Here is a 24,360-nt window from a genome sequence, read left to right as displayed (position 1 = left end):
CTTATCTCTGTTCTAAATAAACATACTTCAATTCTGAGGCTGTGCCTTCCGGTCCTAGACTCCCTGACAAAGGAAGCATCCTCTCTGTGCCCAAACTATCTTTCAATATTCAATTTAATAGATTTCACTAAGGCACCAGCCACCCCCTTCCCAAGTTCTTCTAAATTCCAGCAACGCTCAGCATTTTTCTATAATGTATATTGGGCCGGCAGAACGATAAAAATGTAACCTATCCCTTATTCACTTTTTAAAGAAAAGTACAATAGTCATCTTCTGATTCTCCAGAACTTGAAATGGAAAATGGTGATCAGAGTTAGACCATAAGACATAGGAGCAGAATTAGGCCATTCAGCCCATCAAGTCTGCTCCACCATTCCATCATGGCTGATCCCAGATCCCACTCAGTTCTTCCTATTTTTTTAAATTGTGGACTTTGTGAGAATTCAGATCAAATATCTCTTCCCTGAATGCCTCTCGTTGCTCTTTTGTTGTTTCTGAACTAGATTTGCTAAATTATTTTAGTACTCCGCCGATGAACCCATCCTTTCTTTCATTCTGCTATTCTGCTAAATTACACCAAAAGATCATTGCTCTCCCAATTTGTTGTTGTCCTTTGCTCAGATTCACTTCCTTTTTATAAAGAAAAAGATTAATTTTATATGTCACATATACATCAAAGCATACAGTGAAATGCATCGGTTGTGTCGAATCAAATCAGCGAGGATTATGCTAATTAGCCCACAAGTGTTGCCACGGTTCTGGTGCCAATATAGCATGCCCATAACTCACTAACCTTAACTGTATGATTTGGAATATGGGAGGAAACCAAAGCACCCAGGGAAAACCCATGCAGCAATGGGGAGAATGTAAAACCTCTTTACAGATAGTGGCAGGAAGTGAACACCAATCTTTACAGCTGGCATTGTAACGTGATGCACTAACTGCTACCCGACCGCACCACCCCCTTTTTTGGTGCTATCTGCGTTATTAGCTAATTCTGCTTTCATTAAATATTTTCAATTTGGAAAAAAATATACCTGTGTGTCTACAAAGAGGAAGGTGATCTGTTGGTATTGTACTCCTGCTTTCATCAAAATCCGCTTGATATCTTCTCTCCATTCTGATGGCCCATAATTTTTGGCAAGTTCAATTTGAAAACAATCAAATTCAGCCCTGGTAAAAATAAACAGATAATTTTAAATGAGCAAGTGGCAAAAAAAACTCTTTACGCTGGAGTACTGACACGTATGCAGTTTCAATGAATAAAATCTCTTACATTGCTTTGAAGGTACAATACAGTGTCAACTACACGCAGTGATCCTCAACCGTTTTTTGGCCACAGCCCCCTTAGGAGATCTTCTCAGGTTCCAGGGCCCCCCTTTCAAACAGGGATACAACACGAACAGATAGACAGAAAATCATTTATTATTGAACACCAAGAAAACTTGAACATTCCGACATACTGGACAAAATTTTAAAAAAGACTGTATGAAATTAAACATCTAACAGGCCTAATGCAATCCTTGAGCTTGGTGCTTTTCTGCAAGTTTCATGATATCGGGCTCCAAATTAGACAATGACAGTCGGAGGTCACCTCTTGTTGCGATATCAATTCTGTTCCTGGATTTTGTCAAGGAAACTACCTTGCAGAATCTGCTCTCAACCAAATATGTTGAGGGAAAGGCAATAAAAAGTCATTGGGCTTTTTCCCAGTGTTGTAAATTTATTCGGCAGATCACTCGATCCAAAAATCAAGGTAACAAAAATGCAGTCTGATTCGCGACTGACTCTGAAGTGAGGCTGTGTGGGAGGAGCTTAAGCAATGAATTTACCAGATGCGCCCAATTCAAACGGTGTGTTGGAAAGATATTATAAGTAGGAAGGAAACTATTGACTCCAATGAAGGTTGCTGCTTGGGTACTTCATCGGTTCAGTTACCAGGGCCCCCATAAACCCTTGGGGCCCCCTTCTCACAGTTGGTGGCCCCTTCAAATGTACCATGGCCCCCGTTCAGAATGGCTGAACTACAAGTGTCAAGAGCAACAGGTGCAGGGGGTTAAGAGAAAAATGTTCTGTTCATTATAAACCATGTTTGTTTAGACCATTCATTATGGTGAGTTCAAGTATGAGCTGCTTTCTCCAGCATGCCTAGCACTATGTGAGACAGTCAAATTCATCCCCTTCTGCCTCGAGGTAGCATTTTAAAAAAAAAAGAAAAAGAATGTTCATAATGAAGGAAAGCATTAAACTGACAAAGCTGTAATCTTCGCACTACCAAAGCCAGTCTGCTCTCCAAGAGAAATGATGCAGAAAATCTAAAGTTTTAGATGTGACAAGAGATCATCTTCAGCCTCCGAAAGGGCTACATCCACAAAAGCACACTGATCTGGCGCAGTCTCCAAGGTGCTAATTCTGAATGAAAGGAGGACAGACTTCGCAAAATGTGAACTGTGAAAGGTCTTGGGCTTCCAGCACAAGTAGTTGTTCCACTGTGGACCCCTCACACAAAGTATTTTACATCACATGTTTAGTATGTATTTTCTAATGCAAAAGAATTTCTTTGCCACCATTGGCAAGCTGCGCTGAGGACAGCTCTACTTTCACATGCAACAATACAGTAAAGTTCTCTTTTCTCTGCAACAGGTCTTCCCTTCTTCAAAGTCAGGGATATCACGTGTAGTGGTCTTTGGAGAAAGGCAGACAATTATGCAGTGGTTGTTAAAGTGCATGATGCAGCCTCACTGAAATGCCGAGTGTGTGCCAGTCCCAAAGCTCTTCCTCAGCTGCTGACACCTCCAAAAACATGTACCAAAGTTTGTGTTAAATCTATCAATTCTAATGTTAATATGAGGAGCCAGATGCATTTCATATTTGTTCACCCAAAGTGTTGCTAGTTGTAGCCAAAGACAAAATTGCTCTGGATTCTGCATCTGCAATCTCTTGGGCTGAGAAGGATAATAAATCAGTTATGAGCAAATGGTAGTGTACACTCAGAGGCTGAACGGCCCAATTCTGCTCCTATATCTTATCATGCTCACAAAATTGAAGGTTTTGTATCTGAAAGCACACAACACAAGGCAGGTGAATTGACAGCACAAATAATGTTATCTAGTGGCAATTTTATAGTGTCAAGGTTGCAAGGTGATGAAAGATGTGAATAAGAAAGTCACGGAAGGAGCTGGGTAGTCCTGATATTGAGGAATTTTGATCAGAAAATCAAAACGTAGGATAAACATTGGGTGGAACTGAGAAACAGCAAAGGACAGAAAACATAACTGGGAGTTATATAAAGACCCCCAAAAAGAGGCAGTGAAGGCAGACAGAGGATATTGGTGGAGGATGGTTTTGTTATTGGAAGCCTGTGACTAGCAGTGTATCACAGTGATTATTGCTGTGACTTACTACGGACTGTCTGAATGAAAGAAGTTTGGTCAGTATGTCTACCATGAGAAATGGTGGTGGTGTTGATAGTGACAAGAATAGTCGTGGCTGTAAAATGAAGCTGATCAGCTGAGAAGCTGGGCAGAGCAATGGCAGAGCCTATGAAATGTGAAGTGAAGTGTTTTGGGAGATCTAATAAGGAACAGATAAAGTCATCTCCACAGATGGACTTAGAGGCAAAATAAAGCATACAAATAAGTGGCAACAGTGGGAGGATATACCTGGAAGGGAATTACAAACTAAAAGCGGAGTAGACATCCAGCTCCTTGCTCCATTGTTCAATAAGATCGTGGCTAATACAATTCTAAACTCAAATCTGCTTTATTGCTTACTCCCAGTAACCTTTCAGTCTATTGCTCCCTTAAAAACATTTAAAGTCTGTTTCTACTGTCCTTTGAAGGAGAGAATTCCAAAGTCTTGCAAAAGAAAAACTTTACCTCATCAGTCTTAAAAGGGCAATCCTCCTTTTTAAACAGTGACTCTGTTTTAGATTCTGGAAAATAACACGGGTAGAAACACAATAAATACAATGGAGGGCTGCAGAAGATTGGTGGATGGAAGAGGAACACTGCTAAAGAGAGTAGGTGAGAAATGAAACTCTGGTAAGATCTATGAATGAGAAACTGGAGTTTACCAGAGTATAGCTGGTGATTCTAATTCACATGCCATTAAAAGTTAACTTCCGTATTATCTACCCTTTACTTGCTACTCACCTTGTCTTCTCCCACAATACGAGTGGGGTTATTTAGACTTTTCAGTTTAAGAATATATCACATACTGATGATTTCATTAAGTATCACTGTCTGGACAGTGCTAAATTAAGATGAGCAGCTAAGTAGTTCAGACTAAGTCTTAAGCAGGCAGTGTCTCACATTTTATCCTAATCGCACTTTTGTTCAGGGCAGTGGCATATCAAACAGATGTAACTTATTACTACTTACATATGGGATGCCAATTTGGTAAGGGATTGTCTTCCACTGCCCCCGACTCCCAGTAACAGGGCATTGCCCATTGGCTGCCGCAGAATCCTACTGATTCTACAGATGTGTTGGATGGCATCCATGAAAAGAATGAGCTTCAACTTGTTTGTACTGGTCTGGTTGAAATCATCCATGTACTCTTCAATAACACTTATCATCTGCAAGGAATAAAGAGGCATTGCTGATTTACAGTTTGCTTTTTTCACTGAAGTTCAGATAAGAGACACATTGCAAGTACAGTCGCACATTAGTCCAAAAACCGCTGCTGATATTGTTCTGAAGAGCATAAATACAGAAACACCATTTTATTATATACTACTAAACCTAAAGGGCAAGAGTCTGTCCAAGGACAAGAAATAACGGAGAGGCTAATTCTAACAAAATGGCTTAATTAACTTCAATAGTAGATATGGCCACAAAATTCCTCCCTTGTGCTGCTTTGAGATGCTCAGTTCCCAGATATCTGTGTTGTTGTGCCTGCATTCCTCCTTTTCTTTCTATGATGAGTTCTAGGATATGAAGACAGATGACATGTCTGTATCTATAAATACTGCAGATAAATACTGTATCTATAATGGCACTGAACAGAAGTAGGATGATCCTAACAACTTGTATTCTTCTGGAAATTTCACATTGGTACTTGTTGAAAGGGGACCCATAAATGCCAACCATATTTATTGTATAATTATTTCAGCTCTCAAATTAAAAGTCAGGCAGCAGTGCCAATTAGGCTCAAAAATATATTGTAGTTAATTATTTTGCTTCTTTTGGCAATGAAGGAATTAAAAATCTGCAAACTAGTAATTGGAGTGTGTCAAGGCCTGTGAATGTAGATAAAACAAATATATTTGTTGTTACCATGTGGTAGAAGAAATGGAGGCCACTATTTTGTGATACTGTTGTTACAACTACCATTTTGTGAACTATCATCCTTGCTCAGGGATGGCTGGACCAGAGCAGTTCAAAGTGAACATAACAAAACCTCTACCAGCAATCTACTGCAGACATATAGAAGAGCAGTTTGTGTTTGAACTGTAGTATCCTGAGCGCAGGGTCTGACTTGAACTGGCTGTAACTGGTTTAAAATGGCCAGACTCAGGGAAAAGCATGGGAATGAAATCAGAGGCAGGCCCTTCTCTGGGAGAAGAGTAACGAGGTAATGCTGTCTGTAGTCTTGGGCCAGGGCCAATAAAAAGTGAATACAAGTTGGCCAAATAAATCAGAACAAACAGAACAGAAGCATTAGAGTGTACAACTAATATGACAAGAGATCAATACAAAGGATTTTGAGTGTAGAGCAGTGACAACTCTTGCAACTAACTGTCACAAAGAAGACCCCCATATCTGGGGCAGGGAGAAGATAGACTGATCATTTGACCAACAGGAAATCTCTTATTTTGATGTTAAAGTTGGGTGGGTAGTGGTACAAAAGAAACAATGGCATTCAGGAATCTAAATTGTTGGCCAGGAACCAAAACAATTTCCATGAATATTTGTGCTGATATAATAAAGTACAATATGTGAATTAATTAAGATTTGTGTGGTCATTTACCCAACCCAAGTTAGTTGACTGAGGTAAGAGTCAACACTTCAACGGTACTGGGTAGACCCTGAGGACCAGGGATCTTTTGGCTATTGGCTCGGGCAGCAACCAGGAAGGATTGTAACAGAATACTCTGAAGGATGTTGTGATCACAGGGATAATCCAATCCCAGAAACCTAAGGAACTCAGGTCAAGTGCCAACCACACTGGAACTAACATCCCAGCAAAGGGCTGAGAAAGAGAACAGTCAGATGCCCCATGCTATAAATTATTCATTCTTCAGAGATCTGACATTCCAGGAAGAACATTTCTGCCAGTTCTTTTTGGCTAAATACATCAATATTTATGGTTATTGATTTCCACTTAGAAATGGCACTGGATGTTGACGTACTTAGCATTGACAACTGCATGCTTGGCAATCAACAATCATACTCTAGGCTTAAATACAATCCTTCTACTTAGAGTAAATCACTTTGCTGTCATTAGCAGCATCAGATTTTCAGGCAGATCAATTATATGTATGCCTGGCTTGTGAGAGCTGACACAGTAATTGACATGTAAAAAGTTAAGGCCCAACTTCATCCATGTCCTCCACTGGCACAATGTTTAGTGCAACTGATTAGAAAGCAAGCAAAGATTATGGTTTATCTTTCTTTACTTAGGCTAATAATGGACTTTATTGCCAATCTGATTTTATACAAATTGGGACTGCAGACTGGGACCATCGTTTATTGACAGTACACCTGCAATAGAATTTGCAAATTAATCAGTTAGCTTATTAGGACAACTGTCTGAATGAGCCAATCAAGGAGAGAGCAGTTATAAGGTTGGATTATTAGGGAAGTAGTATAAAGCAAGATTGACAACAATCGAGACTTTCAGACCAATTTCCATGATCCTGGTAGATGTTCATCTGCATCATATGGCAACTTGTCCCTGAAATTTACTTTCATATCTCTCTGGCTTTAAAACAACATTAATAAACTCCTTAAAGTAGTCTTAAAGAGGTTAATAGAAATCACAAAATTTAATGTTGTCTATAGAAAGACAGTGCAACTTGCAGTAATAAACCAAGTGACTAGGAAACAGATACTTCAGCCCACTATGTCCATGTCCATACTCCCAAAATACCAATTATCTAGCTATCAACCTACACTAGAGGCAATTGACAGTAGTTAGATAATTCATCAACCTGCACATCTTTGACAGGAGGAGGAGGGAGCCAGAACGGTGAGGGGAAAACTAGAGAGGCAATAAATAGGTAGAAAACCACATGAACAGCACTAAAGGTTAGGACTGAACAGGGATATCTGGACCTGTGAGGCAGTAGTGCTAACTCATCCACTACTGTAATGCTTCCCTCTTTCTGGAGCAGAGGGTACAACGGGATGAAGTTCCCATATTAGCAGGACTTTTTTTGACAGCAGCAAGGTCTCTGCCAAAACCCAGCCCATCAATGTAGTATCTGCTCTAGGGGTGATGAACCTATGGCACGCGTAAAGATTTTGTTGGCACATGGCATGCAGTACCACCTCTCAATTCTTTAAACCCAAGCCATAATAAAGAAGATACATAAATGATTATCTTTACTGTCAAACGTAGCCACGAATTACTTTTTACAACCCAGGAGCAGTGAGATGTGAATATGCAACAGGACTCATTCTTTTTCTTTAAAGTATTGTTAAAATTAATTAATCAATGATAGTCTCTTTATCCTGGCATAGAGAGAGATTTTTTAAAAAAAGATTATTGTCAATTTGGGTACCCACACTCAAGAAGGTTTGCCACCCCTGATCTATTTATTCCTTGCCAACACTCCCCAATGGCTGAAAGACTGCTGGTTGTATTTTGCTGTGGCTCTTCCAAAAGAAAGGTAAAGAAGGATTTTCATTTTTGGTGTTACCTCTTTGGTCAAATAGCTTGCTCCTAATTTTTTAAAAACTCATTTTTGATCCCATGAGCATGGAACTCTTCTTTATTTGCAGGATTCCTGGCATTTGAGTGGGAACTTTCTGAACCTATCCTGAGTGTGGCAACTGTGTCTCAGTTTGGCGCAGACTTTTTCAGGTCTGTTTTGTGGAAAAGTCTGTGGAATTTTGCTTGTGATTGGGAGAGTGATATATCTGACCTTTCAAGTAGTGGTCAGCTTGAACCATCGGTATTATTGAATTGTAGTTTCAATATAGTAGTAAATGATACTAGCAGTATTCTTATTATAGTAATAATTAAATATAGTTTCAAAAAGTAAGTCAAAACCCAATGACTGTAGGCCTAAGTCAGAGTACGCTGGAGGCCAAAGAATGTGTCCAGTTCTGGGGTTAGACGACTGTAAATGTGCATGGGTGGGAGGGAGGAAGGAATGGGACTTATTTTGCTGTTGTTGTTTTGTTGCTTGTGTTCCGTGTTCTGCTAAGCATTGTGGGCATGCTGTGTTGGTACTGGAATGTGTGGTGACACTTGTGGGTGTGTTGATTGCTACTGTATGTTTCGATATACACTGCCGGTGGCGGTGGTGGAGGCGGAAACGATAGGGTCTTTTAAGAGACTCCTGGATGGATACATGGAGCTTAGAAAAATAGAGGGCTATGGATAAGCCTAAGTAGTTTTAAGGTAAGGACATGTTCAGCACAGCTTTGTGGGCCGAAGGGCTTGTATTGTGCTGTAGGTTTTCTAAGTTTCTATACCCGTGATAAACTTCAACCTTGAATTTTGAATCTGGTTTCTTTGTGTTGTGAATGAACAGGACAAGTTGACATTCACATCAATATGGTTAAAAGCTTAATCAGAAACAAATATTGTGAATTGCGTATCTGCTGAGGACATTTGGTGGACCTGGATGTTAGAGGAACGTTATTGGAGTGGACAAAATCTTGTACCTAAAGGACCATATGATAATCGTGGCTGATGCTCCCTCTCCCAGAAACATGCAGTTTTCACCGATGCAGTATTGCAGTTTCTGGTGTTGCACAAATAAATTTCTTGGACTTTGTTTTTATCTAAGAGTAAAATATCAGCACAACACTTACTGCTCCTAGGGAATATTGACAATGCAAAACAGAGTCTAATAAAAAATCAAGAATGAAAAGAATAACCTTTTCATAGTCAGGAATAAATTCATAGATCTTGTTATCTGTTCCAATGGCCATAAAGTCTCCATAAAGCACAGGTAACTGTGCAGCAATCTCTTCAAATCTCGTGCCCAAATTCAGAAGCTTGTTGTGCATCAGATTTTCAAACCAGTTGCGGTCAGTGTCATTCACCAGTCGGTCTTTGAACACACGGCAACTTTCATGATACCACAGCCTGAGCAACAGAACTTTACTCTGAAACAAACAGAAATGAGATGGGTCATAAGATACATTTTGTACTGTTAAGTATATTGTACATGATAAAGGAACACCAACTCTGAGGGATATATAATGTCATTTGGGTGCCTAACTCAAATCCCCCAAACCAATCCTCTGAAGAAATTCAACATTTCATATAAAAACTGGGAAGATATTGCATTCAATAAATACACCTGGAGGAAATCTGTTCCAAGAGGGAGTTGTGCTACATGGGAGTGACCTCTGCTGCACAGAACAAGCAACAGCTGTGAAGGGAGAGACTGAACAACCAAAAGACCCAACCACTAACCACACCCACCTGTGCCCACACAGCATCAGAATATGTAAATCCCAGATTGGCCTCTACAGCCACCTGTGGACCCACCAATAGACAACCCCATAGGAGAACATCATACTCAACTTGAGTGATTGCACTACTGCTACTACAAGATTCAGGAACCCCAAGGAACTGTGGATCATCAAGTAGCAAGTACAAATACTTTAGATTAAATCAGATGTAAAATGTAAAACCTGTTCATAAGAGAACTCCTCACTTGGACCTATGATCATGAAGATCAGATTATTTAAAAAAAATCAAACGGCAAGTATTGTAAGAGCTTCCAGGGAAGAGGATATGCAAATATGTGCCATCATTCAATAAGATCACACAGAACTGTGTCTTAATGTCATGTTTCTACATTTCTCTTAATTACCTTTATTAACAAAATATCTATCAATCTCAGAGCTAACATTAACAACTGAATAAGCATCAGCTGCTGTTTTCATATGAATTCTGAACCCTTTGCCTGCAGAAACATTTTCTAACTTTACACCTGAAAGATCTGCTTTACTAATATCCCAGATTTTCCACCCAATATAAATTGTTTATCATCAGTTCCCTTTGTTACGTACCCCGTAACTGGGTTGCCAAACCAGCAGAAATGGAATGCTCGTTGGTGTCTGGATTACTAGGAACTAATAAAGTTTCATTAAAGAAATAAGTAATACAGTACTCTAATCGTAAGGATATAAATGTAACAGGTTAGCAATGATAATACACACATATACACAGAACTAGAGTAATAGGAATCAACCAAGCTCTAACACAGTCTAGGGGTAAAATGATCAGTCTTAAGTGAAGCAGAGTTCAGTTCAGTTTAGTGCAGTTCGCAGTAATCGCTGTTGTCGTAATGTTGGAGAGAGAGAGAGAGAGATATGCAATTTGGTTTCGGCAGACCTTTTTGATGTCTTCGCAGTTGGTTTCGGGCAGACGCTTTGAAGTCTTCCTTCCCGCTGTGGTCACCGACTGTGACCCCTCCATTCCGGATACGATCATTCTTCCGCGGTGAACCCGGCACCCAGGCAAGGGCGGACACACACCCCAGGTTCCCACCGATCGTACCTTTACACCCTGTGAGCCTCTGGCCGGTTCCCGCGAACCGGACCTCCAAACTCCCACCAACTTGTGGGGGCACACTGCTCTTCCCAGGGTCTCGTGCTGTGTGATCCTTGCCTTAGCAAACCTGCTCCTTTTATCCCCCTGCTGGGGTATCACCTGTCCATCAAACTTCAAACAGTTCAGGTTCAAAGCAACCGGTCTGTCAATAGCTGAATTGTGTTTCTTTCCCGTTAATCCCTCTCTTCTCCCTTATTAGCATTTTGAATGTTCCTCCATTGTCTTTCTTATCTCTCTCATTAGCATCATCAGTCCAGTACCTCTGCTGGGCGTCACACATGACACCCCCACCTTTAAAAGGATTTTTACTGGGGTAAAAATTATGGGCATGAATGCACATTATTAGATACACAATAATATACAGGTAGTCATCAGCTATTCGGCTAATACAGAGAACTTTAAGTTTAACACCTTGACAGACAGTCAGCAATCACATTGTCCATTCTTTTTATATGTTTTATTCTAATATCAAATTCCTGTAAGATCAGGCCCCAACTTAGTAAGCATTTGTTTCCATCCTTCATAGTGGCCAAAAACACTAATGGATTGTGATCAGTGTAAATTATCAGTGGTTTCCGTGCCGGGCAAATATAAACCTCAAAATGTTGTAATGCTGGTATGATGGCCAGTAACTCCTTTTCCACAGTGGAATAATTTCTCTGATGGATATTAAATTTCTTAGAAAAATAAGCCACTGGGTGGTCAACCCCCTCTTTGTCTGTCTGTAACAGCACCGCCCCGGCCGCTTCGTCGCTAGCATCTGTTGCTAGGGAGAAGGGGATTGAAAAGTCAGGCGCATTCAGCACAGGATGGTGACACAGAATTGCCTTCAGACTCTCGAAGGCTTGTTGACAAAGGTTGTTCCACACAAACTTCGCATTCTTCGGCAAGAGCTTAGTAAGAGGGAGGGTAATATCCGCAAAGTTTCTGTAAAACTTCCGATAGTACCCCACCATCCCCAAGAACCTTCTCAGGGCTCTCTTGTCCGTCCGGATGGGGACTTCAGAGATAGCCCACACCTTAGCCTGCATCGGTGCCAGCTGCCCCTGTCCTACCACATACCCCAGATAAGTGACCTGAGCGTGGCTGAACTCACTTTTTGCGAGGTTCACTGTCAGGTTGGCTTCAGACAGCCGCTTAAACAACTCCTCTACTGCCACAATGTGCTCCTCCCACGTGTCACTCCAGACCACTAAATCGTCAATATACGCTTCTGTGTTCTTTAACCCTTTTATCACTGAATTAATCATCCTATAGGGGTGTTGCTCAATAAGCTGGTCTGATGTGACAACAACATCATGTACCGTCCCCTTGCCTCGCCTCAGGACATCCAGACTTACATCTGCATGCTGGTTAATTAGCTTTATCAGCAGCTCGCTCTGTTCAGGGGTTAAGTGAGAGACCTTATCAGCAAAGTTGGCCAAAACAATAGAGTTCTCCAATCTGGTTGGCACCATATTTATCTTTTCAAGATGGGTTTTCTCCTTATCATTTGGCACCCCAACCTCATTAATTTTCATGATAACACCGACTAGATCTGCTTTCTGATCATGGTAAGCTTTTAACATATTAATAGGCTCTAACTGTGTCGGCTCACGTCTACAATACTCAAAAATATCCTTCCTCATGTTTGGCCAGTAAAACTCTTCCATAATTCTATCGACTGGTTTCCTCACCCCAAGATGTCCACTGAGGGGTATCTTGTGGGCCAGGTTAAAAATCTCGTCCCTATAAATTTTCGGCACTGCCAGCTGGTGTACCACCCCCCACTCCTCATCTGCGGGCACAGTACTTGGTCTCCAATTCCCCATCAGTACTCCCTCCTTCACATAATAGCCCGCTGGTTCCTTTTTTACTTCTGCTTTGGAGAGAGCTGCCTCCGTCAAAACCATCAGCTTCTTGTCTCATTCCTGTGCCTGTATAAATTCCTTTCTCGCTAATGATAAATCTGCCTCAACTCCCTCACTTCCTTCCGTTTCACTATGCTCCTTCTTCTCACTTTCTAACCCCTCTTGGTACAAGGCTGGTAAAAATGTCTCAGCTAAATCTACATTCGCTTCAGCAGCCTTTCTGGACATGCGTCGAGTTACTGCGCAAATGGGATAAACCTGTGAGTCCATGGGCGGGTCCTCAGTCCTGGCAGGCTTGCTTGTCAGCTTCACTGCTGAGTACACCTCTCCACCTGCAAGGTCGTTACCGAGTAAGACCTCCACGTCTTCCATCGGTAATTCGGGCCTCGCCCCTATCGTGACTGGTCCGGAGACCAAGACGCTTTTTAGGTGTATCTGGTGCAAAGGTACTGCTTCAGTCCCTTTCCCAATGCCTTTTATCACACTGACCTCACCAGTCTTGGTCTCTGAACTAAAGTCTAACACCCTCCTTAAGATCAATGACTGACAAGCCCCAGTGTCTCTCCAGATCCGTACTGGAACTGGGTTTGACCCCTCCTTCACCGACACCAATCCAGCCGAAATAAACTTCTCGTGCCCTTCCTGAACTCTATCAGACCTCTTCTCCCCTAGCGGTTTGTTTGCCGGCTCAATACAGCTGGTTGGAATCATCATTTTTCCTTTCCCCGTCTCCTTCTTTGGGGCAAAACACCTGGATGCAACGTGACCAGCTTTTCCACAATTATAGCATACGACCCCAGGAGACCTCCTACCAAACTGCTCCTGGTCTTCCGTATCCTTCTCACTAGTCCCTGGCTTACTTTCTGGCTTTTCCGGCGGACTCTCTCCACCCTCTCAACTACCCTTCTGGTAGCTTTTACTCGGGGTAAACTTTGCTTTTGTGTTAACGCGTACTCATCCGCTAACTTAGCAGTTGCGGCTAAGGTTTCTGCCTCTTTCTCATCTAGACAGGGCCTCGTACCTTCAGGGACACAACCTTTAAATTGCTCAATCAGTATTAGCTGTAGCAGTCTGTCATAACTTCCAGTGACCCCTTTTGAGATGCATCAACACTCAAAATACATCTGCATCTCACAGGCAAACTCTAAATATGTGCGGCCCCACTGCTTCCACACATTTTGGAACCTTTGTCGGTATGCCTCCAGGACCAACTCATAAATCCTGAGTATAGCCTCTTTCACTACATCATACCTCTGGGCATCTTCTGCGGACAATGCCGAGTAAGCTTGCTGAACCTTCCCCTTAAGTACGCTCTGAAGCAAAACAGCCCACTTATCCCTCGGCCAGTCCTAACTTGCAGTGACTTTTTCTAAATGTAGAAAGTACCGATCAACATCGGCCTCCTCAAATGGGGGAACCAGCCTAACCTCCTGGGTCGCCCTGAACCCTCCACCTTGGTTTGGCATGTGGCCCCTCTCTAGCGTCATCCTTAACTTCTCCAGCTCAAACTCTCTTTCCTTCTCTTTCTCTTCTCGTTCTAACTGCCTTACTCTCTCCTCCCATTCTAACTGCTTCTCTTCTCGTTCTAATTGCTTGACTCAGAACTCGAGCTCGAGTCCCAATTTTTCCATCAGCAGCTGCACTGCTTCTCCACCAGGTTTGCTCATAGACACCACCTCCAGCTCCCCGTGGGGAAACACACCTTTAGATACATAATGCTCAATGATAGCTCTGTGCATCTCCGCTCTCCTCATTGTTGGCTTCCCCTTAAAAAGATTCAACCGTTTTGCAACAGTCACCAATTCTGATTTCCCGGCATCCCCTAATGCCTCCACGGTTGACGCCTTTAGAAATTCCTCAATCTCCATTTCTGCTGTTTGCCCTTTCTTTCTTTCGGGAATTTTAACCCAATCAATTTACCCAGTCCCAAATTTGGCGTTCAAGGTCCCGGACGAGATCCCCACTAATGTTACGTACCCCGTAACTGGGTTGCCAAACCAGCAGAAATGGAACGCTCGTTGGAGTCTGGATTACTAGGAACTAATAAAGTTTTATTAAAGAAATAAGTAATACAGTACTCTAATCATAAGGATATAAATGTAACAGGTTAGCAATGATAATACACACATATACACAGAACTAGAGTAATAGGAATCAACCAAGCTCTATCACAGTCTAGGGGTAAAATGATCAGTCTCAAGTGAAGCAGAGTTCAGTTCAGTTTAGTGCAGTTCGCAGTAATCGCTGTTGTCGTAAAATTGGAGAGAAAGAGAGAGAGAGAGATGCAATTTGGTTTCGGCAGACCTTTTTGATGTCTTCCTTCCCACTATGGTCACCGACTGTGACCCCTCCATTCCAGATATGATCGTTCTTCTACTGTGAACCCGGTACCCAGGCAAGGGCGGACACACACCCCAGGTTCCCACCGATCGTACCTTTACACCCTGTGAGCCTCTGGTTGGTTCCCATGAACCGGACCTCCAAACTCCCACCAACTTGTGGGGGCACACTGCTCTTCCCAGGGTCTCGTGGTGTGTGACCCATGCCTTAGCAAACCTGCTCCTTTTATCCCCCTGCTGGGGTATTACCTGTCCATCAAACTTCAAACAGTTCAGGTTCAAAGCAACCGGTCTGTCAATAGCTGAATTGTGTTTCTTTCCCATTAATCCCTCTCTTCTCCCTTCTTAGCATTTTGAATGTTCCTCCATTGTCTTTCTTATCTCTCTCATTAGCATCATCAGTCCGGTACCTCTGCTGGGCGTCACACATGACACCTTTAATACCTTGTTTGTGCAATAATTCGTTATATCTTTATCTTTGGAATCTAGCTACCATTAAAGTATATCCACACTGTACTTCCTCCAAGTCATTTATGTGGTAGCCTGTAGGACTTGTTTCTGTGATGTACAACTCTCTGACTTTATTGACTTTAAAAGCTTGCTTCCATTAGCATTTTAGATGTTTGTTTTGCATCTGTTCATGCTGGTTTAGTGACTACATTTCTTTGGAGCTCTACTGCTTCCAAATGCTCCACTGTTCCCATTTTGGAAAGTTCTTAGTTCTATTTCTTTTAGGTTCTAAGTGAATGACATCACAGTTGCTAATAATGAAGCATATTTGCCACACTTTGACCCATTTGTTTAATACAATATTTATTTGCAACTCATGGTTCTTTCAACACCGCTTACAATGCCGAAGTTTACTGTCACCACAACATTTAAATATGGGGCTTTCTATATCATCATTTAATTTACTTTAGAATATAACAAGAAGACCCCCTGAGGACATCACCTGCCACATTTTGCCAGTTTGAACACCTGCCCATCATGCCTGCTCTCCATCACCTGCCATAGACAGTTTCCTGACCACATTGATACATCTCTTCAAAAATTTTCAATCAAGTTTCTCAGGCATGAGTTGGCCTTTAGGCAACATTTTTGGACTTATGAAGAGAGACAAATGTGTGGATTCTAAATTTGTTTTGGATAAATGAGATTCTGTCGTAATCACCACAGAAAACCTCTCCAGAAAAGGTCTGTTAACTTGTGCAAGGTGAATAGATTGAGCTACTAATACATAAATGGTCCAGTATGGCCACTGCGGGATACATCTCTACAATGCAAATACTGAAAATTAGCATAGCCTTTGTTTTCCTTTCTTAGGCAGGTCACATCATTCACTCATTATGAAATTCGTCTAAATTTCTCTCCATCACTCAGGCATCCTAGTGATGAAAATACATCATTATTGGTATCTGGTGTATAAGACATCAAATTATAGAAGAGATAGCCAGCTGTGATGGACCTTGTGGTATTCTGGCAGCTCACTGATTTCTAATTCTACGTTCTTATTCTGGGAAGTTAAGGCATCTGTCTTTTTTTAAAATCAATTAAATGTGCTCATTTCACAGAACTAGGAAGTTAATAATACCAAAAGTAATGAAATCTAATCACACCCTCCAACACTTCATTTATAGCTGTTCAGGTACAGATCTTTGTAAACACCTTCAAATATCATTTTTTAAATGTGATGTGAGTTTCTGCCTCTATTTTCTTTTTAGACAATGAGTACTACACCACTAACTCTTTGAGTGATTTTATTTTATTCTTCATCTTCCCCTGCTCTTCAACCTGCCAGGCCTGCACACTGCAGGCACTTCCCAGAACCAAAAACATAGCAGGTAGGTTAACTGATCATTGTAACTTGCTCCGTGATTAAGTTAGGGGTTAATTGAGTTTGTCGGGGGTTGCTGAGGTGTTGTGGCTTGATGGGCTGGAAAGGCCTGCTCCCCACTGTATGGCTAAATAACTAAAATAAAATAATAATGCTGCAAATTTCAAACTCATCACCTGCAGCCTACTTGACTCCAGCTTTCATCCACAGTCCTTGTCCACTCATTGAGCCAGCCAGCCTCAACCAGCTGCTCCTAGCCTTCAGTTACATTGTTGCCTGTTGTGTTCAGTATCTGCTCTCTTGCTTTACCACAAAATCATCTCTGCTGCTCTGACAGGATAAGTGAACCCTCAATTGACCCTGGCAGAGTATGCTCACCTAAAGAAGTTGTCCATCGACATGAATACACAATCCAGAAGTGGCAGGAAACCATTGATTATCTGCTCACCACTCTCTTCCAACTTTGACTAGTGCGGGGTTGCTATATCGAGACAATCTCCTCCCTCTGTGCCCCATGCCTGAATGCTTCAACAGATCTTCTACCTGATTGTGCAACTTCCTCTCCCAGAATGACCTCACTCTTCGAGCTCCAGCCATCTCCGTATTCTATGGTCCGGGCCAAGATCACCTTCCTCATCTCCCTTTAGATTGGGCAAGCTCTGACCTGGGCTACCACTAACTGAGAGAATATTTGCAATAAATATGAAGATTTCACTGCTGAGATGCACCGGGTTTTCAATCATCTAGAAAGTTGAAGGGAGGTAGTGGATCGGGTACTTTGCCTGCATCAAGGTCCACGCTCTCTGATGGGTTACACCATGGAATTCAGGACACTTGCAGTGGAGTGCGGCTGGAATACAGAAGCACTGCTGCCCATTACCATTATGGCCTTGCAGAGTGCTTGAAAGATGAATCATCTACCCAGGGGATGCCCACCGGCCTCAAAAGCTTCATCACTCTGGCTCTTTGCATTGATAAGTATCTTATGGAATAACCTTCCGGATCACCAGCCGGAACCCCAGTTCTGCTTCCAGAACAACTTCAGGCTGCAGGACCCTCAATGCTTCCAGAACCCATGCAGTTAGTGAGAGCTCCCTTAACCCCTTGTGAGCACCACTGTTGGTGGAGAAACAATTTGTGCGCCTACTATGGAGCAGCTGATCACCACCACAACAAATGCCCACTGCATCCAGGAAATGGTGCCACCAGGTAGAGATGAGGAGCCTTTTATCTGGTAAATTCTTCCCAGACCGTCATTCCAGCACCATAGCCCAACTTACTCTCTCAATCCTGTTCCACACCCCGAAGGCTCTACATGCACAGGAGGCTTTGGTGGATCTGGTGCAGCAGACTACTTTCTGGATCAGTTTGGACTCCCCATCTCTTAGCCTTTCAACATCATGGCCATTGATGGACATCTCTTGGGGTTTGGGATGGTCAGACCATGCACATAGCCTGTACACGAGCATCAGAGAGCACCATGAGTTCATCCAATTCCTCCTGTTCCACTCACCCAACACTCTCTCATCTTGGGTTACCCCTGGATCTCCATTCACGGCCCTCACTTTGCCTAGTTACCCAGTGCATGCTGAGTTGGGAACCAACCTGTCTGCCACCTCAGTTGACTTCACCCTCTAAATCCATGGAGATGGAGGAAACCCTAGACTTCATCAAACTCCCGCAGGAATACTGTATCATAACTTAGCCATTGCCTTCAGTAAAAGAGAAGCCACTATCAGTGCCCAGCCAGATTCCTCTGGCCTGGGGACCATGTCTGGCTTTCCACCCAGGTTCTGCACCTGTTCATTGGTTCCTCCAAGATTACTCTTCACATCAATCCAGTCACTTACCACCTCCACCTGCCACTGTCCCTCAAGATCACACCTACCTTCTATGTGTCCTGCCTCAAGCCCATTGTCTATGGACCACTTAACCCACCGGAGCCCGAACCTCTGGACTCTAGGATGGTGGAGGGTGGTCCAGTGTACACAGTTCACCAGTTGATGGATTCATGTCATTGTGTAGGGGGGTGCAGTGCATGGCTGACTGGGAAGGGTACAGTCCAGAGGAGTGGTTTTGGGGGTTGTTCAGTTACATTGTGGATCTATCGTTCATTGAGAAGTTCCACCAGACCCATTTGGATCATCCTGGGCTATCGGGTGGGGGGGGCCGTAGGGGTGCAGGGGTCCTGTCAGGCTTGCACATGCAGGCACCACCCAATCTCCACCCAGCTAATAGGAGTCAGCTGCTGCTCATTTCAAACCCATCACCTGCAGCCTATTTAACCCGAGTTCTCATCCACAGTCCTTGTTCACTCATCAAACCAGCGGGCCTCAACTAGTTGCTCCTAGCCTTCAGTCACCTTGTTGCCTGTTGTATTTAGTATCCATTCTCTCTTGTTTTGTGGTCCCTCGTGGCTTGTTATTTTCCAGTCTATTATTGAAGTTATTGCTCACTGTTAAATCATCTCCACTGCTCTGTTTTTGGGTTAACCCTCCTCTACATTTCTTGACAGCACTAGTTACTTTAAATCTAAGACCCTGTTTATTTTGGTTCAAACACCTCAGTGTTTTGACCTTGTTTTTAAAATGGATTATCAAAAAATATGATTTCAAATTTTGCCATGATAGAGTAATGAGGCAGTACAGTAGCTGTAAGGAGTTTGTATGTTCTCCCCGTGACTGTATAGGTTTCCTCCCACATTCCAAAGACATATGGGTGAGTTGATTAATTGGTCACGTGGGTGTAATTGAGTGGCACGGCCTTCTGGGTCGGAAGGGCCTGTTACTGTACTGTTCCTCTAAAGAAGTATTTCATTTCAGCTTAGAAAATCTGAAAATAAAAAAGCTAGTATCAGTGAATATCACTGAAGATGTAGAATTATCATGAAAAAGTGCCGTGAGTTCATTAATGTCCTTAGGAAAGAAAACCTATTTCCTTGATTTAGTCCAGCCTATGTATGTCTATAATCCTACTCCAATATAATTTATTCTAAATTAGCCTCTGATGTGGCCTAGCAAATCATTTAGTTGTTCCAACTATATAGCAGCAGGTCAAGAAGAAGGCTCCCTGACCTATTCCTCGATGCATGTAGGTATGCTCAATAAATATCACGGCCAGAGCTTAAACAAAACTTTACCTATCTGATATATGAAGCAACTAGTTTGGGGACCGAGTAGGAGGTAAGAGAATATTATATTCTGGCAGCCTACAGGTACAGACAAGGCTTAAACATACCTGAGTTTTACTTGATTCAGCCATGAGGATACCCTGGAAGACCTTAGACAAATCGCGTAGATTGAAAGTGTAATGCGATTTGGCGGGGGTTGGGAGCAGCTGCGATATTATGGTGGAATACACTTCAATTGTTGCTGTAACAAGTGGTTCATTCAGATTTTTGATCTCTTCCAATTTTCCTGTTCAACATAAAAGCAGGCAGACTTTAACACAACTTCATATCCACTTTTTAATGTTGGGAATAACTACACAACAGATTGGCTGGGTTTCACTGTCCATCCTTCAAGCAAAGTTAAGGGTGGTGTTAAAAATTAGGATAAGACTATCAAGGCAGGAGTTCCTGCCCTTGACATTAAATATAGTTCCAAGTGTCTCTGTGGCAACTGCTCTGCAAAGTACAGTGTTATCTTTTTGGAAAATATTCTTTCAGGTTAGCAAACCATGACTAGTAAGGTGCTGCAGGAATCTGGGCAGTTGTAATCTATAATAATGCTTTAAATAGCGTACTGAGTGTAAGGTAGCCAAATGTGTTAATGCAACAAAGATGGATAAAATGCAAATTGTACAAACAATGCAAAGGAGTTTACAAAGAGATATATTTAGTTAAAGGGAAAAACAGATGAAATATAATATGGGGAATATGAGACTGTCTACTTTGGTGAGAAGAATAGCAAATACAATATTGTTTAACTGAAGAGAAATTGTAGAAAAGTAATGTATAGAGGGAATGTACTGGAACACGGGAAATTTATATGCAGGGACAAATAATTGGAAAAGCTAACGTATGTTGGGTTTTTTGGAATGGAGATGGAGTAGAAAAGCAACAAAGTCTTGTTTTTCCTTTACAGGAAATGGCAAAAGTCCAGTCATAGAACCGAATACAGATTTCATTTGCCCATTTGAGATTGGATAGGTGTGTATTGGAGACAGGGCAGAGAAGATTCACTTGGTTGATTCCTGAGATGAAGGGGATTGCCTTCACGGAAAAAGTGAGCAGCTTGGTCCTTAATGATTTGACTAATGGAGAATGGGAGGTGCTATATTGTAAAATATAAGGTTGACATGGTAGATGTTGAGAAGGTACTTAATTTAGTGAAGGAATCTAGAACTGGGGCCATAATTTCAGAATAAGGTGTCACCCATTTAAGAAATGGAGAAATTTCTTTTCTCAAGATTATTGTGAATTTTTAATTTCCTAATCTAGAATGTTGTGGAGGCTGAATTATTTTCTTTTTGGCAATGATTCAATCAAAGGTTCTGGGGGAAACAGGCTGAAATGGTGTTCAGGTTGGTCATCAGCTTATTGAAAAAACAGAGCAGGCTGATGGGACACATGGCCAACTCCTGCCCTTTCTCTCACATTACGTCCACAAGGTGAGAGGATGGCAATGGTGAGAGTTATGCGTAGATTAGCATTGGCAGGGTTGAAGACCAAACTCACTTTTAGGAACATTTAATCTAGCGTAAATCACATTATCCCCACAATCAGATACAAAGTTCATCATCAAACACATGTAAGGAGCAAAAATGCATTGAGGGCTGGATGTTCTCTGGTCATCTTGGCAGTTTATCTTGATACCATCTTGCAGCTTGTTTAAGAGTAGTAAATTAGACAGCATGATGTTTATTGAGAGTGAAGATTAGAGATCTGGCAATGATAAAACATGCTGAGTTTCTGCTTTTGTTTTGGAATACGTACATCAAATCACATCTGATTCTTCAATGTTGGTTCTGTTGGGCAATTTTGCAAAGCAGGGCTCAATACTTAGAAAATTGTTTTAATAATAAGGTATAAAAATACACACTTTTACTTATTTAAATAAGAAAGTTATAATTAAAGGGAAAATTAGCATTCAGCTTACCTTTCTATTTATTTCCTGTTTTCCATTTGAATACATCTAAACTGCTTACTGTTAGAAACTATCTTAGACTTATGGTGCCTATTTTTGGAGTATTAATCCCATCTGGCCCATTCATCCTATAAGGATTTCTATTAGTATTCTTTTAAGTCCCCTCTTTTTTTAAAAAAAGAAGCTACAATCTGTTTAATCTTTAGCAAAGACTAGAATCACTCAGTTCCGTTCTTGTTAATCTGTTTTTCACAGTGTCCATATCCATTTTGTGATGTAGAACAGAAATGTGAACAGTACTAAGTTTTAATTAACTTTGATACTTTTGAATTTAATTAAAAATTTATATCAGGGTTTGGTAAGATATTTAACTTTTTTGCTGACAAATGATGCTGCTTTTAAAAATTTGTTTACTTACATCTTTAGCTTCCTGTGCTCTTTTACCCTACTGATATTTTAGGAGTGTGTGACAATTCTGATTGATCTACAAAAAGTGGGTGATTTACATTTTTTAGTATTATGGCTTGTTTGCCTCAACTGTCAAGTGTGCAAATTTTCTTGTACAATCTCAAATATTATTAGGTGTACCCCATTGGTATCATTTATACATATTAATATAATCTACAACATTTTAGATCAAAATATAATTTGGTTTATTTTCAGATTATGAATTTTTTTGGGAAAACGATATTACATGGTTGGATTTTTTAATCCAGACTGAATTGAGGAAGCAGGTTCAATAATGACCTTCAAAAGGGAACTGGATATTATGAGGGAGAAGGAGGAGGTTATTCCAAGTGTAGAGTTGATTGCAAGGTCCTTCAAAGAGCTAAGACAGGCACAATAGAAAGAATGGCCTCCTTCCACCGTGTAAGATGCTGAAATTCCACTTTTTACATTTCATTGTTCCCTCACAAGGTCTTTCACTTTCAGCTTCTCATCTCCAAAACTTCACTTCATGTCCTATATTTTCATTGAATATTAAATAAAAATCATTTCTATCTGAAGAACTCACCCAACCAACTATCCAAGATTGTGGAGAATATCTTCAGTTTGCTGCTGTCATTCATTTCAACAAAGGACAGATAATTGAAATGACGAGAGAATCGTGCAGTAATCGGGTTTCGCCCTCCTCCTGGTGGACCCATGGCGCACACAAAGTTGATATCCATAAGTTGCTTAAATTTTCCTGCAAAATAGGGCACGTGTAAACTATGAACAAAGCTAAATGACTCGTATTACATTCCTACCAGTTTGAGGTCTGACAAGTGAATATTTGATTAGACATTACACCTTCCACTCCATTCAGATAGTTTTCATGGGAATCCTTAGATCTTGCTTATTTTCAGCAGTGTTTCAAACATCATTTTGCCAATACTCCCATTAACCCCAAGGGGACAAATTTAACTCATCTGAGCTGGAGGAAGAGGGAAAGCACACTTAAAATCATCTTCCAAAAGGCTTTGTTCTCAAAATGTCTCTACCCACTTCGCCTTTAACTAGGGCTCTATTTTGGTGGCTGAGGCATTTGCATGACTTAGTAACACCTATAAATTGGGTCCTATGCATTAGACATATATCACTGTTTAATTACCAGGCATTTGGTATACCCTCAGCAGCTTCCTGGTTTATTAAAATCCATTGAAGAGTTTCCTTGTTGGCTGAGAACTATATGTGCCATAAAGGAAAAGCTCATTTCTGCAATCCAAACTTGCGGCACTGACTGCGCATCAACCCTTCAACACACCCATATGCTAGAAGGTCACCCTAGTTTCTGGCAGCTTGGAAAGGAGGGCTGAAAACAAATGTTAAAACCATAAAGCATTGCAGAACATAAATAGACCATTCATGCCTATGCTAGATTGTGCTTCAAATAAACTTCATCCCAGTTCATTTAATTTTACCTTTGCATCATCTTCTATTCCTCGACTCTGTACCATATTTTATTTTTCAGTTCACTTACTTCTTATTGTCATGAATTCCAACTCTACCTGTTGGAATGCAGTTGAGCACCTCCTCCTCCTGATAATCTTTGATTTGTGTAGTGTTCAGCTCTTGGTAAATGTATTTATAGCCATATTTCCAGGCATACCCATACGCCCAGAGCACTTGGGTTTAGTTGGCAGACTACAACCCTATTTCAGACTCACTCACCTATCACAGATGCTGACATGGAAAAACAGGGTGAAAATACATCTCTTTGGAAATCTTAAGAAAAAGCGGTGTTAAAGTTTGTGGCCTTACTACCTGATTTCTCTCTCATTTTCTGATTTGAAAGTCCCTCTATTTCAAGATACACCATGAATTTCTTCAGCAATTTCTGAAAATTTGTACCATGAAACTGAAACCAAAGAGTGAAAAGTGTAGTTTGACATAATAATGCAGTACAAACTCAATTATTTTCCTTAGTATTTGAATGTTACACTGATGACATTTTCTGCTATTCTTCTTGCACTGGCAGCCAGACCATGCATATTTGTTTTAATTTCTGGGAAATTGCTGGT

At 41.3% G+C, this 24,360-nt stretch overlaps 1 protein-coding gene across 4 annotated transcripts in view; it reads right to left on the bottom strand.

Annotated features, from left to right (window-relative positions):
• The window catches only part of dnah1 (dynein, axonemal, heavy chain 1), a 379,457-nt gene that overhangs the window by 115,248 nt on the left and 239,849 nt on the right, over nt 1-24,360 (bottom strand). For all 4 annotated transcript variants that reach the window (XM_072280693.1, XM_072280695.1, XM_072280697.1 and 1 more), the window contains 5 exons: nt 22,872-23,045; nt 20,007-20,185; nt 9,057-9,287; nt 4,383-4,579; nt 1,038-1,173 (listed from right to left, as the gene is read on the bottom strand). In XM_072280693.1, the coding sequence (XP_072136794.1) occupies nt 1,038-1,173; nt 4,383-4,579; nt 9,057-9,287; nt 20,007-20,185; nt 22,872-23,045 (917 nt within the window). The remainder of the gene's footprint in view (nt 1-1,037; nt 1,174-4,382; nt 4,580-9,056; nt 9,288-20,006; nt 20,186-22,871; nt 23,046-24,360) is intronic.

This window comes from Mobula birostris, chromosome 16, assembly GCF_030028105.1.
Source record: "Mobula birostris isolate sMobBir1 chromosome 16, sMobBir1.hap1, whole genome shotgun sequence".
NCBI classification, from domain to species: domain Eukaryota; kingdom Metazoa; phylum Chordata; class Chondrichthyes; order Myliobatiformes; family Myliobatidae; genus Mobula; species Mobula birostris.
The sequence above is the reverse complement of the archived record's forward strand: the minus strand, read 5'-3'. Positions and strand labels throughout refer to the sequence as shown.